Source organism: Vulpes vulpes, chromosome 7 (genome assembly GCF_048418805.1).
Source record: "Vulpes vulpes isolate BD-2025 chromosome 7, VulVul3, whole genome shotgun sequence".
In the NCBI taxonomy this organism is placed as follows: Eukaryota; Metazoa; Chordata; class Mammalia; order Carnivora; family Canidae; genus Vulpes; species Vulpes vulpes.
Window position 1 is genome coordinate 10,350,601 of NC_132786.1, and position 17,206 is coordinate 10,367,806.

The 17,206-nt window shown below is 40.0% G+C and overlaps 1 protein-coding gene across 3 annotated transcripts in view; it reads left to right on the plus strand.

Moving 5' to 3' along the window:
- The window catches only part of SVOPL (SVOP like), a 96,301-nt gene that overhangs the window by 41,009 nt on the left and 38,086 nt on the right, over nt 1-17,206 (plus strand). For all 3 annotated transcript variants that reach the window (XM_072762950.1, XM_072762953.1, XM_072762952.1), the window contains 2 exons: nt 437-518; nt 9,657-9,746. In XM_072762950.1, the coding sequence (XP_072619051.1) occupies nt 437-518; nt 9,657-9,746 (172 nt within the window). The remainder of the gene's footprint in view (nt 1-436; nt 519-9,656; nt 9,747-17,206) is intronic.

Genomic DNA, 17,206 nt, shown 5'->3' on the forward strand with positions numbered 1-17,206 from the left:
TCAGGACTCCAGTTGTCTACCAAACTAGCTGGACCACCATTAGAATAGTTCAAAGAAATAGTTTACACACCTGTGATGTCAAAATTCATTTCACTCTTACTCTGCAATCCTAGAATGTCCTCCATGATCATATGGATCATCCTGCAAACCGTACCCCTTTGGAGAGTGGTAGCAGAAGTTGTGCTAATCTAGGGGAGGCAAGCTGGAATGGCACACTTTGGGGGAGTGGGAAGGACAGACAGGGAGCTGGGTTGAAGGTTGGGGTCCAGCATTTACTTTAGGGAGGAAATCCAGAGAGATGAGAAGCAGCATCTCCTCAGGCTCTGGTTATCTGTGGGCGTCTGTAACACAGAGCTAGGTAGTGGGAGTACGTGTCAAGGCTGTAGAAAGACCTCCATGCTGCCTTTCCTAACTCCTCTGGCATCTTGTTCCCTAGCGCTGGCCTGATTGGCTTCCTCTTCATGCTGAGGGCTTTGGTGGCGGCCAACTTCAATACCATCTACATTTATACTGCTGAGGTCAGTTGTGGGTTGGTTTCTCCAAAGCACACAAGGTGAGCTACTTAGGCTGGCTGTCTATTCACAACGCATCCCTCGCTTCTGCTGACGTTGGATGATTTTCTAAAAATAACCCCAAGAAAATGATACCAGGAGATTTATTCGATAGTTTCCTCTGCTCCGTAGAGTCTAGTGAAAGCCACTGCCTGAGAGGAAATTAAAGCTCTGCCTTTCTCATGACGCAACATGTAGGTGAAAAAACAACTTGTTGTCCTGGCATCATGCTATGTTCCCTCCATCTGTTATTTACCACGTGTAGCTTAAATTTGAATATAATAGCCTAAATTTGAATGATAGTCTTTATGAATTGATTGAGTTAATACATCTGCTGTCTGCAAGTTCCTTCTACCTGAAGGAACTAGAGCGTTACCTCCTAAACGTTCATCTTAGAGAGCTAGTGTTCCTAGAAATAAACAATATCTGAACAGAAAACGTAACAGTATTTTGTTTTTGTCCTTCATTGAGCTAGAGAAAATGGCACCTCAGAGACTGCTAAAGCTGCACTCCTCTTTTTTTTTCCCCTTAGCTTTTATTTAAAGTCCACTTAGTTAACATACCATCTAATATTAGTTTTAGGTGTACAATATAGTGATTCAACACTTCCTCATAACACTTGGCATTGGGATCCCTGGGTGGCTTAGTGGTTGAGCATCTGCCTTTGGCCCAGGGCGTGATCCCGGAGTCCTGGGATTGAGTCCCACGTCAGGCTCCCTGCATGGAGCCTGCTTCTCCCTCTGCCTGTGTCTCTGCCTCACTCTCTCTCTCTCTCTCTCTCTCTCTCTCTCTCTCTGTGTCTCTCATGAATAAATGAATAAAATCTTTAAAAAAAACAAAAACACTTGGCGTTCATTGTAACAAGCCCCCCCCCCACCTTCTAGTAACCATCAATGTGTTCTCTGTGGTTAAGAATCTGTTTCTTCATTAGCCTTTCTTTCCCCCACCCCCATGTTCATTTGTTTTGTTTCTAAATTCCACAGAGGAGTGAAATCATATGCTATTTGTCTTTTTCTGACTGATTTCACTTAGCATAATATTCTCTATCTCCATCCACGTTGTTGCAAACATCAACATTGCATTCTTCTTGACAGCCGAGTAATATTCCATTATGTGTATATACCACATCAATTTATCAGTCAATTTGGGCTCTTTTCATAATTTGACTATTGTAGACATTGCTATTATAAACATTGGCGTGCATGTATCCCTTCAAATCAGTATTTTTGTGTCCTTTGGGTAAATACCTAGTAGTGCAATTGCTGGATCATAAGGTAGGTTCTATCTTTAACTTTTGTAGGAAACTCCATACTGTTTGTTTGAGAGTGGCTGCACCAGTTTGCATTCCCACTAACAGTGTAAGAGAGTTCCCCTTTCTCTGCATCCTCACCAACATCTGTGGTTTCCGGACTTGTTAATTTTAGCCATTCTGACTGGTATGAGCTGGTATGTCACTGTGGTTTTGATTTGTATTTCCCTGATGAGCATTGTTGAGCATTTTCTCATGTGTCTGTTAATCATCTGTATGTCTTCTTTGGAAAAATGTCTATTTTTCTGTGCATATTTATTTATTTATTTATTTAATTTATTTTTTTCTGTGCACTTTTAAACTGGATTGTTTTAGTTTGGATGTTGAGTTTGATAAGTTCTTTATATATCTTAGATACTAACTCTTTATCAGGTATGTCATTTGCAAATATCTTCTCCTATTCCACAGGTTGCTTTTTAGTTTGGTTGTTTCCTTCACTGGGCAGAAGCTTGTTATTTTGATGAAGTCCCAGTAGTTTATCTTTGCTTTTATGTCCTTTGCTTCAGGGGACGTACCTAGTAAGAATTTGCTATGGCTGATGTCAAAGAAGTGACTGCCGGTGTTCTCCAGGATTTTAGTGGTTTACTATCTCACATTTAAAATAAAAATCTACTTTGATTTTATTTTTGTGTATGGTGTAAGAGTGGTCCAGTTTCATTCTTTTGCATGTTGCTCCAGTTTTCCCAACACTATTTGTTGAAGAGATGATGATCTTTTCCATTGGCTATTCTTTCCTGCTTTGTCAAAGATTAATAACTGATCATATACTTGTGGGTTTATTTCTGGGCATTCTATTCTGTTCCAGTGATCTTTTTTTTTTTTTAATGCCAGCACCATGCTGTCTTGATCACTACAGCTTTGTAATATAGCTTGAAGTCCAGAATTGTGATGCCTCCAGCTTTACTTTTTCAAGATTGCTTTAGCTAATCCGTCTTTTGTGGTTCCATATAAATTTTAGGATTGTTTGTTCTAGCTCTGTGAAAAACACCAGTGGTATTTTGATAGGGATTTTATTAAATGTGTAGAAATAAAAGCAATTTTATTAAATTGCTTTGCTTTTTATTATTAAAATACAGGTATTTTAACAATACTTGTTCTTCCAATCCATGAGCATGGAGTATTTTTCTGTTTCTTTGTGTCATCTTCAATTTCTTTGTGTTTTGTAGTTTTCAGAGAACATGTCTTTTACCTTTTTGGTTAGGTGTATTCCTAGGTATCCAATGATTTTTGGTGCAAATGCAAATGGGTTGATTCCTTAATATTTCTTTCTGCTGCTTCATTATTGGTGTTTAGAAAAACAACAGATTTCTGTGTACTGATTTTGTGTCCTGCCACTTTACTAAATTTGTGTATCACTTCTAGCAATGTTTTGGGGAAGTCTTTTGGGTTTTCTATAAAGAGTATCCTATCATCTGCAAATAGTATAAGTTTGACTTCTTCCTTGCTGATTTGAATGCCTTTTCTTTCTTTTTGATGTCTGATTGCTGAGGCTAGGATTTCCAGTACTATGTTGAGTAACAGCAGTGAGAGTAGACGTTCCTGTCTTGTTCCTGACTCTAGAGGAAAAACTATCAATTTTCCCCATTGAGAATGATATTAGCTCTAGTTTCTTATTTATTTGTTTGTTTGTTTATTTATTTATTTAGTAAGTAAGTAAGTAAGTATATGACCTTTTTTATGTTGAGGTATGTTCCCTCTAACCCTAGTTGGTTGAGAGTTTTTACCATGAGTGGATGTTGTCAAATGCTTTTTCTGCATCTTCTGAAAGGATCATATGGTTCTTATCCTTTTATTGATGTTGTGTATGTATCCTGTTCATTGATTGGCACATAGTGCACCCTTGAAGCCCAGGAATAAATCCCACTTGATCATGGTGGATGATTTTTTTTTCTAATATTTTATTTATTCATTCATGATAGGCAGACAGAAAGAGAGAGGTAAAGACACAGGCAGAGGGAGAAACAGGCTCCATGCAGGGAGCCTGACGTGGGACTCGATCCCGGGTCTCTAGGATCATACCCTGGGCTGAAGGTGGCACTAAACCACTGAGCCACCCAGGCTGCCCAGGATGATTCTTTTAATATACTGTTGGATTTCATTTGCTAGTATTTTATTGAGAATTTTTACATCTATGTTCATGGATATTGGCTTATAGTTGTGTTTTTGGTGAAGTCTTTATCTGATTTTGCTATCAGGATAATGCTGGTCTCATGGAATGTGTGTGGAAGTTTTTCTTCTGTTTCTATTTTTTTTTAATAGTTTGAGAAGAATGGGTATTAACTCTTATTTAAATGTTGGTAGAATTCACCTGTAAAACCATCTGGCCCTGGATTTTGGTTTGTTGGGAGATTTTTGATTACTGATTCAATTTCTTTGCTGATTATGGGTCTGTTCAAATTTTCTATTTTTTCCTGTTTTCATTTTGGTAGTTTTTGTTTTGAGGAATTTATCCATTTCTTTCAGGTTGTCCAATTTGTTGGTGTATAGTTTTTCATACTATATCTTGGACTTGTTTGTACTTCTGTGTATTCATTGTTATTTCTCATCTCTCGTTTGTGATTTTATTTATTTGGGTCCTTTCTCTTTTCTTTCTGATAAGTCTGGCTAGAGATATATTAATTTTATTTTTGATTGAAACCAGCTGTTGGTTTCATCAATCTGTTCTATTTTTTTAGTTTATCATTTCTCTCTGCTCTAATCTTTATTATTTCCCTCCTTCTGCTTGCTTTTAGGCTTCATTTTTCTTTCTCTAGCTCCTTTAGGTATGAAGTTGTTTGAGATTTTTCTTGCTTCTTGAGGTAGAAGAAATGCTATAAATTTCCCTCTAATGACTGCTCTTGCCACATCCCAAAGGTTTTGGACCATTGTGTTTTCATTTTCCTTTGTCTCCATGTTTTTAAATTTCTTCAATTTCATGGTGGACCCATTCATATTTTACTAGCATGTTGTTTAACCTCCATATACTTGTGGTCTTTTTTTTTAAGGGTAGGAGAGTCTTTTTTTTTTTTTTAAGATTTTATTTATTTATTCATGAGAGACACACACAGAGAGAGAGACAGAAACATAGGCAGAGAGAGAAGCAGGCTCCATGCAGGGAGCCCAATGTGGGACTTGATCCCGGGACTTTAGGATCATTCCCTGGGCTGAAGGGAGGCACTAAACCACTGAGCCACTCAGGCATCCCTACTTGTGGTCTTTATAGATGTTTTCTGTGGTTGACTTTAAGTTGCTTAGCACTGTGACCAGAAAATATGCGTGGTATGATGTCAATCTTGTTGAGACCTGATTTGTGACCTAGTAGGTGATTTATTCTTGGGGAATGTCCCATGTGCACTTGAAAAGAATGTGTATTCTGCTGCTTAAGAATGGAATGTTCTCAATATATCTAAGTCCATCTGGTCCAGTGTGTCATTCAAAGCCATTGTCTCCTTACTGATTGTCTGATTAGATTATATGTCCATTGATATAAGTGGGGTGTTAAACTCTCCTGCTATGACTGTATTATCACCAATGAGTTCCTTAGTTTGTTATTGTTTTATATATTTGGGTGCTCTGACTTTGGGGGCATCAATATTTATAAATGTTAGATCTTTTTGTTGGATAGACCCTTTATTATGATAGAATGTCCTTCATCTCTTCTTACAGTCTTTGGTTTAAAATCCTAGTTTAGGGATCCCTGGGTGGCGTAGTGGTTTGGTGCCTGCCTTTGGCCCAGGGCACGATCCTGGAGACCTGGGATTGAATCCCACGTCGGGCTCCCGGTGCATGGAGCCTGCTTCTCCCTCTGCCTGTGTCTCTGCCTCTCTCTCTCTCTCTCTCTCTCTCTGTGACTATCATAAATAAATAAAAATTCAAAAAAATAAATAAATAAAATCCTAGTTTGGCTCTTCCCTCAAGCGGCCTGAGGTGACCTCTGAAAATGGTTCGCTTCTTACTGGACCCAGAAAACCCTACAAAATCATGCAAATTGAGAGGTTCAAATCTTTGTATTCACTTTAAGAACACACGTGAAACTGCCCAGGCCATCAAGGGTATGCATATCCGAAAAGCCACCAAGTATCTGAAAGATGTCACTTTGCAGAAGCAGTGTGTGCATCACTACAATGGTGGAATTGGTAGGTGTGCACAGGCCAAACAGTGGGGCTGGACACAGGTCAGTGGCCCAAGAAGAGTGCTGGATTTTTACCGCACATGCTTAAAAATGCAGAGAGTAATGCTGAACTTAAGGGTTTAGATGTAGATTCTCTGGTCATTGAGCACATCCAGGTGAGCAAAGCCCCCAAGATGCGACATAGTACAGGGCTCATGGCCGGATTAACCCATACATGAGTCACATCGAGATGATTCTTACTGAAGAAGAGCAGATTGTTCCTAAACCAGAAGAGGAGGTTGCACAGAAGAAAAAGATATCCCAGAAGAAACTAAAGAAACAAAAACTTATGGCCCAGGAGTAAATTCTGCATAGAATAAATGCAAATAAAAAAAAAATAAAATAAAATCCTAGTTTGTCCAATATAAGTATTGCTGCTCAAGCCTTCTTTTGACATCCATGTCCATAATAAATGTTTCTCCTTCCCCTCAGTGTCAATCTGCAAGTGTCTTTAGGTTTAAAATGAGTCTCTTGTGAGCAGCATATAGGTGAGTCTTATTTTTTATCCATTCTGACACCTTGTCTTTTAGAACATTTAGTCCATTTATATTTTGAGTAATTTTTGATATGTATTTAGTGCCATTTTGTTACTTGTTTTGTAGTTGTTTCTGGAGTTTTTCTCTGTTCTTTTCTTCATTACTTTTGGTCTCTCCACTCAGAGTCCCCTTTTAATATTTCTTGCAAGGCTGGTTTAGTGGTCACAAACTCCTTTAGTTTTTGTTTGCCTGGGAAATGCTTTATCTTTTCTTCTATTTTGAATGACAGCCTTGCTAGATAGAGTATTCTTGGCTGCAGATTTTTCCCATTCAGTACTTTGAATATATCATGGCAGTCTCTTCCGGCTTGCCAAGTTTCTGTGGAGAGATGGGCAGCTAGCTTTATGGGCCTTCTCTTGTAAGTTAGGGACTTCTTTTGTGTTGCTGTTTTTAGGATTTTTTCTTTACTGCTGTAGTTTTGCAAATTTAACTACAATACATCTTGGTGCTGGCCTTGGTGTTGATTTTGATGGGAGTTCTCTATGCCTCCTGCATCTGGATGCCGGTTCCCTTCACCAAATTAGGGAAGTTTTCAGCTATTTCCTCAAATTTTCACTGCCTTTTCTCTTCTTCTTCTGGCACTCCTGTGATAGGAATGTTACTATGTTTGAGGGAGTCACTAAGTGTGTCTGTTCTCGTGTTCCATAATTCTTTCTCTTTTGGCTTCATAATTTTCTACTTTATCTTCTATATCACTTACTCATTCCTCTGCTTCTCTAGCCTTGTTCAGTGCGTTCGGTCTGTTTCTAGTATCAGTTACTGCATTTCTCATTTCTGACTTTTTAAAACTCTTCTGTCTCTGTGGTAAGGGCATCCCTGAAGTCCTCTGTTCTTTTCTCAAGCCCAGGGAGTATCCTTATGATCATTGCCTTAAGTTCTCCATCAAGCATGTTACTTACATTTGTTTCACTGAGATCTGCGGCCATGACCTTATCTTACTGTTTCATTTGGGATGAATTCCTCCATTTTGGCATTTTGTCTAAGTCTCTGTCTTCTGTGTTAGAAAAGCCTGTTAGAGTTTCCTGCTCCTGAGAGTAATGGCTTTATAAAAAAGTGGTCATACAGTGTCCAGGGCTCGGCACCTCAGGGAGTGTCTCTGGTGTGTGCTGCGGGTGCTCCGCTGCTGTGTTATGGTGGCTCTATCCCTCAGGCCAGTTGTCTGCAGAGGCTCCTTGCCTGGAGTCCTTGGCCAGAATGTGGTGGGTTTTAACCACCAGAATGAGGTGCACTCTGAGCTGCCTGTGAAATGAGACCTGATGCTACTTCCACTAGAACTGAAGCCTTGGAGAACTGATCAGGATGTGTTGTGGGCAGGAATTTCTACTGGTCTTCTGAGGAAGGGTCCCACTGCACTGGGATTGAGGCATACTTGCCCCAGGAAGGCAATCCCAGCAGAATGCAGAGGGGAAGCTACATTTGTTTTTATCTCAGGAAACATAGAAGTCTGTTCAGATTACGGATATAGCACATCCAAACCATTAGAGCCCCAGAGAAAAATGTTTTTTTTTTCTCCCCAGATAGATAAAAGTAGGGAATTGACATATTTGATCTGTGTGATATAGTGTGCTTCTAAAGTTCCATTTGAAATATTTAACTTAACATGTTTTGGAATAAATTCATTTAAGAGATCATTTCTAAGTAAATTTTGTGATACTTATTACCTAAAAAAAGATCAAAGGCATGTACCCGAAGATGATGGTCTTCTATTATACCACTCAGAATTGTCAAAACATGAACAAAAGACTGATTTTCTTTGCTCTGATATCATCACTATGTATCTGAATCTTACTGTTTTCTGTTATAGCCAGCAGCTTCATTTTCCAGAAAAAAAAAAGCTCCTGAAAAAAGGCACCTACTTCTAGACCTTTTCTTACAAATACAGCAATGTCCACTGAGTCCAGAATGCTTTTTGACTCTGCCTTTGGCAGATGGTGCTTAACAAAATGTGACTGAGTGGAGAGACCCTGTGCTTTGCTTTAGTGAGTGGATTGGTATTCTATAGCTTTAAGATAATTTTTAACTGCTGTAAAAATCACTCTTTCATAAAGTGTTCTCACTATAAATTGTTAAGTACTATTTGCTTACGTATTAAACTTCTGCTAGTTCCTGGAAGAATTTAGGATTGATTAAGCACAGATTAATGAAGTCTTGTTGTAAGAAAGTTACATCAAGAAAGTAGATTATGAGGGTGCCTGGGTGGCTCAGTCACATCTGCCTTTGGCTCAGGTCATGATCCTGGGGTCCTGGGATGGAGCCCCACATTGGGCTCCCTGCTCAGCGAGAAGTCTGCTTCTCCCTTTCCCTCTGCTACTCAACCCTGCTAGTGTTCTCTCTTTCTTGCAAATAAAATCTTTTTTTTTAAAGTAGGTTATGCTATAAGATTCTATTTTTAAAAATTATGCTCCACACTCAGTGTGGTGCTTGAATTCAGGACTCTGAGATTAGGAGTCACATGCTGTACTGACCAAGCCAGCCAGCCAGGTGCTTCTATATCATAAGACTCTGCAACAGGAGTGTCATGAATGATGTAGTATATACCCAACATGCTGGTCAGTTCTTTTCATGGTGTTAGTTTTCACTGAAATATTATTTGGGGAGGATTTTTTCTTTTTAAAAAAAGTTTAAAAAATGTATTTATTTGAGAGAGAGCATGCAAGAGCAAGCATGAGTGGGAGGGGCGGAGGGAGAGGGAGAGTGAGTATTAAGCAGACTCTGCACTGAGCAACAGAACTGATGTGGGGCTGATGTCCTGACCCTGAGATCATGATGTGAGCTCAAACCACTTGATACATTTATAGTTCTAATGTGGAAATCTTCTCTTCAATTTAGAGCTTCCCTTTTTGGAATTATACTTAGGATATTCAATGAAACATATTTTGGAATTTGGTCATTTAAAGCATAATTCCTAAATGTTTTTTTCTTTTTCTGATACTTGAGAATTCAAAATTGTGTGCCTGAGAACACAAATGCCCTGTATTTCAGGTCCTGTATACCTGTGTAGGATACCTGGTATTCGATCTGCACCAAAACCTGGCTGGGGGAGAAAGGGCACGGGACTCAGGAAAGTAGAAACCTGAGCTAACTGAAGCTTCCTATGCTCCTCCCTCCAGGTCTACCCCACGATGATGCGTGCTTTGGGGATGGGGACCAGTGGCTCCCTGTGTCGGATTGGCGCAATGGTGGCACCATTCATATCCCAGGTACAGCCCAGGATCCTCTGTAGAGGAGATGAGTCTAAAGGAGATGGGAAAAGCGGGACACTGGGTTCCTTCAAGTTAAGGGTTTAACTGGGGATGTCTGTGTACTTAATGAGTTTTCTTGAGGGGCTCTTTCCCCAACGTGTAGTGAATTTGGGCAGGGAAAGAGGCTAAGTAAATGTTTCCAGGCTTGTAGTTGGTCAATAGCATGCATTTCATTGCACGCAGGGTTTGGATTTGGTGGGCATTGTTGCAGTAAGATGGAAAAGAAATGGAGGACATGAGGATCTTGAGCAGTTGAATGACACTGGGTTTGAACCCTGACCCTGTACAGGGGTACAATTGAAACATAGTACATGGAAGTGCAGGGAGGGTAAGTCTAGTGCTAGGGCAAACCAGGTACAGGCTGGGATGAAATCCAGGGCCTGGACTCATGGATGGACCCTTGTTTCAGGAGGGAAACAGAGGCATATGTGGGGACCCACATGGTCCTTTTTCCTCAGAGGGGCTAAACACTGGTCAGCATTGGTCCTTCTCTTGTGGCCACAGAATGGAAATCTACCTGAGCTGGCTGCAGCAAAAAGACAGGAGTGAGGCTAGGCCCTGGGAGGGTCTGATCTGAGCAGTGGAGGCGATGGGGACCCAGGCCTTTTCTTATGTCTGTCTGGGTCCAGGGCCACTCCTTGGCCTTTCTGAGCATTTAGGCTCTACTGTCCTCTCCCCGAACACCAGTGTGCTATGCTTGCCTGTGTACATGGCCATCCTACCAATCTGAACTGTAGATCCTTGAAGCAGCCATCAGAAGACATGGCTGTACTCTCTCTACATCCCTGAAAAGGGACTCTCACTAGCCAGGCAGGTCAGATGTTCACACTTGAGCTCAGTCAGTTGTGGCCAGGAGTCAAGGTTGTCGACAAAGGCAGCTGGGGAAATGCAGTTTTCAAAGAAATGGGGTTCTGGGCTGAGCAGATTGTCATGCATATTTCCTATCATTTAGCACATTTTGCTACCACTAGGCTGTTATTCGTTTGTTTTGAACTCTTTTGGGAGTGTTTTCCCCACTGGTTTTAAGGAAAAATGAGGGCAGCTTTTGTCTAGTGATTTCAAAGTTCTTTTATACTGATAGCACCATTTTCAGAAAAGAACATAGTGGTAGAAGACAGAAGTAAAAGATTAATCCTGTTTCTGGATGATCAGGCCACAGTATAGTTTATCTTCTGGGCTTTAATTAGAAATTGCATTTCTGTTTTCAACCACTCGAAACATGTCTTTTGGGGGTATTTGTGGGTATTTACCCTGGAGGGGTATACAGCTTTTGGTGGCTTTGTGGACCAGGAAAGATCACCAACTGGCTCTTCTGGGGCCATAGGTTCTGATCTGCTTAGTATCCTGCAGCCAGGGAGTCACAACCATTTACAGGTGAATCACTCCTCTCTCTCTGCCTCCCTCAGCCGTAAAATAAAAATCAATTATAGCACCCATCAGATAGATTTGTTCTGAGTATTAAAGGGGATTAATACATGGAAAACACAGCCCAACATTTGACACATAGTAAACCCTCAATAAATGTTACCTAATAGCAATGATCACTAGTAGTGAAGGCCAAATGCTAAATATTCAAATAAATATTTCTCAATAACAATACTTTCAAGTCCAGTATTTCAATCACGATGTGATTAGGATGTTTTGCTTTCTTAAAAGATTTGGAATGGAAGGTCAGAATCTGAGATCTGTTTGCTCCTAGGATATTAGCTTGGGTTTGGGGTGGGGTGAGCTGCTTCAAACAGACTGTAAGGCCTTGGCGTCACCCGTGTGAGCTGATAATCCGTCCGCCGTCTCTTGGACGTGGTTCTCAAACTTGAGCACGTACCATCAGAATTACAAGGCATAACTTGATAACAAGAAGACTGCTGGATTCCACCCAGAGACTGCTGCTGCGTATGGGACCACCAGTGTAGTTCTAACAAGTACTCAGCCAATCTGATGCAATTGGCCTGTGGACTGCTTTCTGAGAGGCTAAGGCCATCCACAGGGAGAGTATCAACCAGGAGATAAGCTTTACTTTCATTTAATTCTTCCTCTTCCTCCTTCCCTGCTCTCTCCTTCCTGTCCACCTCCTCCCTCTGTCCTCCTCCCCTTCCTATTTTTGCCTTTCATTTAGGAACCTCTTGTCATGACCCATTCAACCCATTGCCTTCAAAGTACTTGTCTGCAAATTGTAAATACAGTTCGGCAGTTAGAACACCAAAGAAAGGACTAACGAACTAGCTGCAATCTATATTTGATGGAATGGAATGGAGAATTATTTCATTCCAGTTCAGTGTTCAGTCAGTGTTTTTTGCACACTTACTCTGTGCCTGGCCTTGTTCCGGCTCCATTTATTTGTAGCTATAAGGAAACTAGATGGGGTTCCAGTGCTGTGTTGGAGCTGCCTGTACTGGCTTCTGAAAATGAATTGTTAAATTTTCGGGAAATTTTGCAAGCTGGTCGATGTCATGTCATACCTTGGAATTCCCGCGGTGGTAGTATTTGTACCGGAGACATGGGCACAGGGTAGCAGGAGGGCTCTTCCGGGGAGAGCCTGTTGTTCAAGTCTTTGGCAGCACGCCACCACAAGATGCTTGCTTTCCAAAGCCTGACTTTCAAGTTGGGGATTTTGGTGACAGGTCTTTTTAGCCAAACGTCTCTGGGAAGGGGGCATTGGAGTTGAGACCTAAAACATGAGGAGCTGACAACAAACAAGGAGAAGTAGCATTTCAAGTAAGATGCCTGCTGGTACAGGGGCCTGAGGTGCCACCGAGGGTGGGGTGTTCCAGGAAGAGACAGTAGCTGTGATGAGCCGAAGGGACAGATGTGCGGGGAGAGCCAGTGCCTTACAGGCATTGTGAGGACTCGGGAGCTTTTCCTGAGGAGCAGTGGGAGATAATTTCAGGCTTTTAAGCAGGTAAGTAACATAATCCATTTCACATTTTGAAAAGAGCACTCTGGTTGCTATATAGTGAGCCGTGGAGGTGGGTGGGACGAGGGTAGAAGAAGTTTATGGTAAGACTTTAATCTCACGTTGCCATATCCTACTCCTGTGAGAAGAGATTTTTAGAATTCTGGAAAATCATTTTTAGAAAGATAAACTACACAAAATTTAAATTTCTGCATAGAAAAAAACAAAACAAAACAAAAAATCAACTGTAAGTAAGGATGAAAGCCAAACGTTTATCTTTCAGGGGTCGCAAATAAGCCCAAATTGCACTGTCCCAGTGACGCAGTGATTTTGTTGTCTTTTCAAATACCTGGCCTGCTACGTGCAAACCCAGTGAATCAATGCATGAGATTGTATGCAGCACTTCTCAAGTTAATGGGAATGAAAACATCCATTTCGTGTTTTCATAGATGATTTCTAATAAGCAATATTTTTAAAAAAGATTTTATTTATTTGAATGAGAGAGAGAGAGGGAGAGAGAGAGCATAAGCACAGGGGGGGGGCCGAGGGAGAAGCAGGCTCCCCGCTGAGCAGGGAGCCGATGGGGGGACTTGATCCCAGGACCCCAGAATCATGACCTGAGCCAACAAAGGCAGACGCTTAACTGACTGAGCCATCCAGGCACCCCACTAATAAGCAGCATACTTATTGAGAAATCATACATGTATGTTGTCAAAGATAAAGCCAGTCAGGAGCTAAAAAGTGATGAGGACATATTTTGGTAATAACTTGCAATAAGGACAAAGAGCCCAAGGCGAACTGAATTCGACGTTGGTTTGCACAGGGGCGACTGGCACTTTACATGGAGAATTTGGGGGTGGGACGGTAGAGTAAGGGAACTGAAAAATTGCAGAATGTGGAAAGGAGGAGTTCGGCCCCTGGGAAACTCAAGACAAAGGTCCTATCTCCAGGTGTTGATGGGAACAAACAATAAATCTGGTGTGGGGGCAGACTTGAGTTGCACATGCTGGCACATGAAGGGGGGCTGAGGGTCATCCTGGGGATCTGGCCTTCATCTGTTGGAAACTGGGCAAGTGTTTGTTTTGGTCTTTCATAGACCACAGTTGCAGCCTGGGTGAGAAGAGGTTAGAGCAGTCTGGCTGCGATTGGTCAAGGGGAGGGCCTTTGTCAGTGTTTTGTGGGTCATAAATTGGCTTGTGTTTATTGTATCTTCAGTGATTTGACTTCCATGTGATTTTTGTTTTCTTCTACACTAAAAACACAAAACTACAAATTTGAATTAAAATTCCACTACCTGATATTTTACCTGACATAACAAATATTTTATTTTTAATTTTTTAAAAGATTTATTTAAGAGAGCATAAGCTGGAAGAGGGGCAGAGAGAGAGAAGTGTACTCCCCACTGAGTGTGGAGCCTGATGCAGGGTTTGATCTCATGACCCTGAGATCATGATCTGAACCAAAATCAAGAGTTAGATGCTTAACCAATTGAGCCACCCGGGTACCCCCAAAATACAAATATTTTAATGAAGCTCTTTCACAATCTACAACTATACGTATGTATGTACATGTATATACAATTTACCCAAATATGACCACAATTCATATACTTTCTAAAATTGAGATATAGTTGACTCATAGATGCTAGTTTCAGGTGTACAACATAATGACTGGATATATGTGTATATTATGAAATGATCACCAGTCAGTGTAGTTAATATCCATCACAAATTTTTCTTGTGATGAGAATCAAGATTTATTCTCTCAGCTACTTTCTAATATACAATACAGTGTTATTAATTATAGTCACCATGCTGCACATTATATCCCTAGGAATAATTTTATAACTGGAAAAAAAAATTTATAACTGGAAGTTTGTACCTTTTGACACCCTTCACCCATTTTGCCACCACATACCTCTTCATTAAACCCCCTGCTTCTGGCAACCACCAATCTGTTCTCCATATCTGTGAGGTTTTTTTTTCCAGATTCTACACAGAAGTGGTATCATACGGTGTTTGTTTTTTTCTGTCTGGCTTATTTAACATAATGCCCTCAGGGTCATCCATGCTGCCACAAGTGCCAGGATTTCTTCTTTTGGTTGTTTTTGTTTTGTTTTGTTTTTTTTTAGATTCTATTTATTTACTCATGAGAGACACACACATACACAGAGGCAGAGACATAGGTAGGAGAAGCAGTCTCCCTGCGGGGAGCCTGATGTGGGATTCAATCCCTTGATCCGGGATCATGCGCTGAGCCAAAGGCAGATGCTCAACTGCTGAGCCACCCAGGTATCCCAAGGATTACTTCTTTTTTTATGGCTGAATAATAATCTACTATATGTACCATATTCTCTATCCATTGTCTATCAATTGACACATGTTTCTTCCAGGTCCTGGCTATTGTAAACAATACTGCAGTGTATGTGGGAGTGCACATTTTTTCTTCACATTTGTGTTTTCAGTTCTTTCAGATAAATTCCCAGAAGTGTAATTGCTGGATCACAGCATACTTCTATTTTTCATGTTTTGAGGAACTTCCATACTGTTTTTTTTTTTTTTTATAGTGGCTGTCCCAATTTATATTCCCACCAAAGTAAGCAAGTGTTCTGTTTTTTCCACATCTTTACCAACCCCTCATACTTTGTCTTTTTGATAATAGCCGTCCCGACAGGGGTGAGGTGATAGATGATAGCTCATTGAAATTTTGATTTGCATTTCCCTGACGATGAGTGATATTTAGCACCATTTTGTGTACCTATTGGCCAACTGTATGTTGTCTTTGGAAAATACCTGTTCAGATCATCTTCCCAGTTTTTAATGAGATTGTTGAGGGTTTTTGTTGTTGTTGTTGTTGTTATTGTTAGTGAGTTGTGTGAATTCTTTATATATTTTGAATATTAACCCTTTATCAGATATATGATTTGAAAATATTTTCTCCCATTCTGTCGGTTATCTTTTCATTTTGTTGATGGTTTTCCTTTTCTATGTAGAATCTTTTTAGTTTGTATACCCACTTGCTGATCTTTGCTCTTGTTTCCTTTACTCCTGTATCAAATCCAAAGAAATCATCGCTCAGTCTGCTTCTGGTTTCTTCTAGGAATTTTATGATTAGAGGTCTTAATGTTGAAGTCTTTTATCAATTTTGAGTTGATTTTTGTGTATGATTTAAGGTAGCAGTGCAGTTTCATCCTTTTGCATGTAGCTGTCCAATTTCCCCAACGCCATTTAATGAAGAGATTCTCCTTTCTCCATCATATATCCTTGGCTCCTTTGCTGTAAATTAATGGACCACATATACATGGGTTTGTTTTGAGTTCTTGGTTCATTTCTATTGATCTATGTTTTTGTTTTCATGCCAGTACCATACTGCCTTGATTGCTATAGCTTTGTAATATAGTTTGAAATCAGCAATTCTGATAATGCTTTCATCTTTCTTTTCTCTCTTGAGATTGGTTTGGCTATCTGGGGGTCTTTTATGGTTCCATACAAGTTTTAGGATTGTTTGTTCTATTTCTGTGAAAAAAGTTCCATTTGAAAAAATTTTTAAAGATTTTATTTATTTGACAGAGGGAGAGCATAAGCAAGTAGGGAGTGGCAGGCAGAGGGAGAGGGAGAAGCAGGCTCCCTGCTCAGCAATGTGGGGCTCGTCCCAGGACCCTGGGATCGTGACCTGAGCCGAATGAAGGCAGACACTTAACCAACTGAGGCACCCCAGCACCCCCATTTGAATTTTTATAGGGATTACACTGAATCTGTAGATTACTTTGGGTAGATTGGACGTTTAAAAATATTAATTTTTCCATGAGCTTAGAATATCTATCCATTTATTTATAATTTCTATTTCTTTCATCAATGTCTCATAGTTTATATTTTATAGATCTTTCACCTCCTTGGTTAAATTTATTCCTAGTATTTTTTGATGCAATTATTAATGGGATTATTCTCCTAATTTTTCTTAAAGTTTGTTAGTAGTATATAGAAGCACAACATATTTTTTTCACAACATATTTTTGTATATTGATTTTATATCCTGCAACTTGACTGAATTCATTTATTCTAACAATTTTGGGTGGCATCTTTAGCGTTTTCTGTATAACATATTGTGTTTCTTTTTTTAAAAAATATTTTTATTTATTTATTCATGAGAGGCACACAGAGAGAGAGAGAGAGAGGCAGAGACAGAGGCAGAGGGAGAAGCAGGCTCCATGCAGGGAGCCCGATGTGAGAGTCAATCCCAGGTCTCCAGGATCACACCCTGGGCTGAAAGTAGCGCTAAACTGCTGAGCCACTGGGGCTGTCCATGTATCATGTTTCTTTCTTTCTTTTTTTTTTTTTTTCCGAAGATCAAATTAGCTTTATTGAACAAGTCATGAATTGGGCAGTATCCCATTTAGCAAATAGAAAGGAGCTCCTTTGAGCTGTAGAAAAGAAAGGGTTTTATTTATTTTATTTTTGTATATTTTTTATTTATTATTTTATTATTTTTTTTTTTTACAACACATATCGTGTTTCTTGAAATAGTG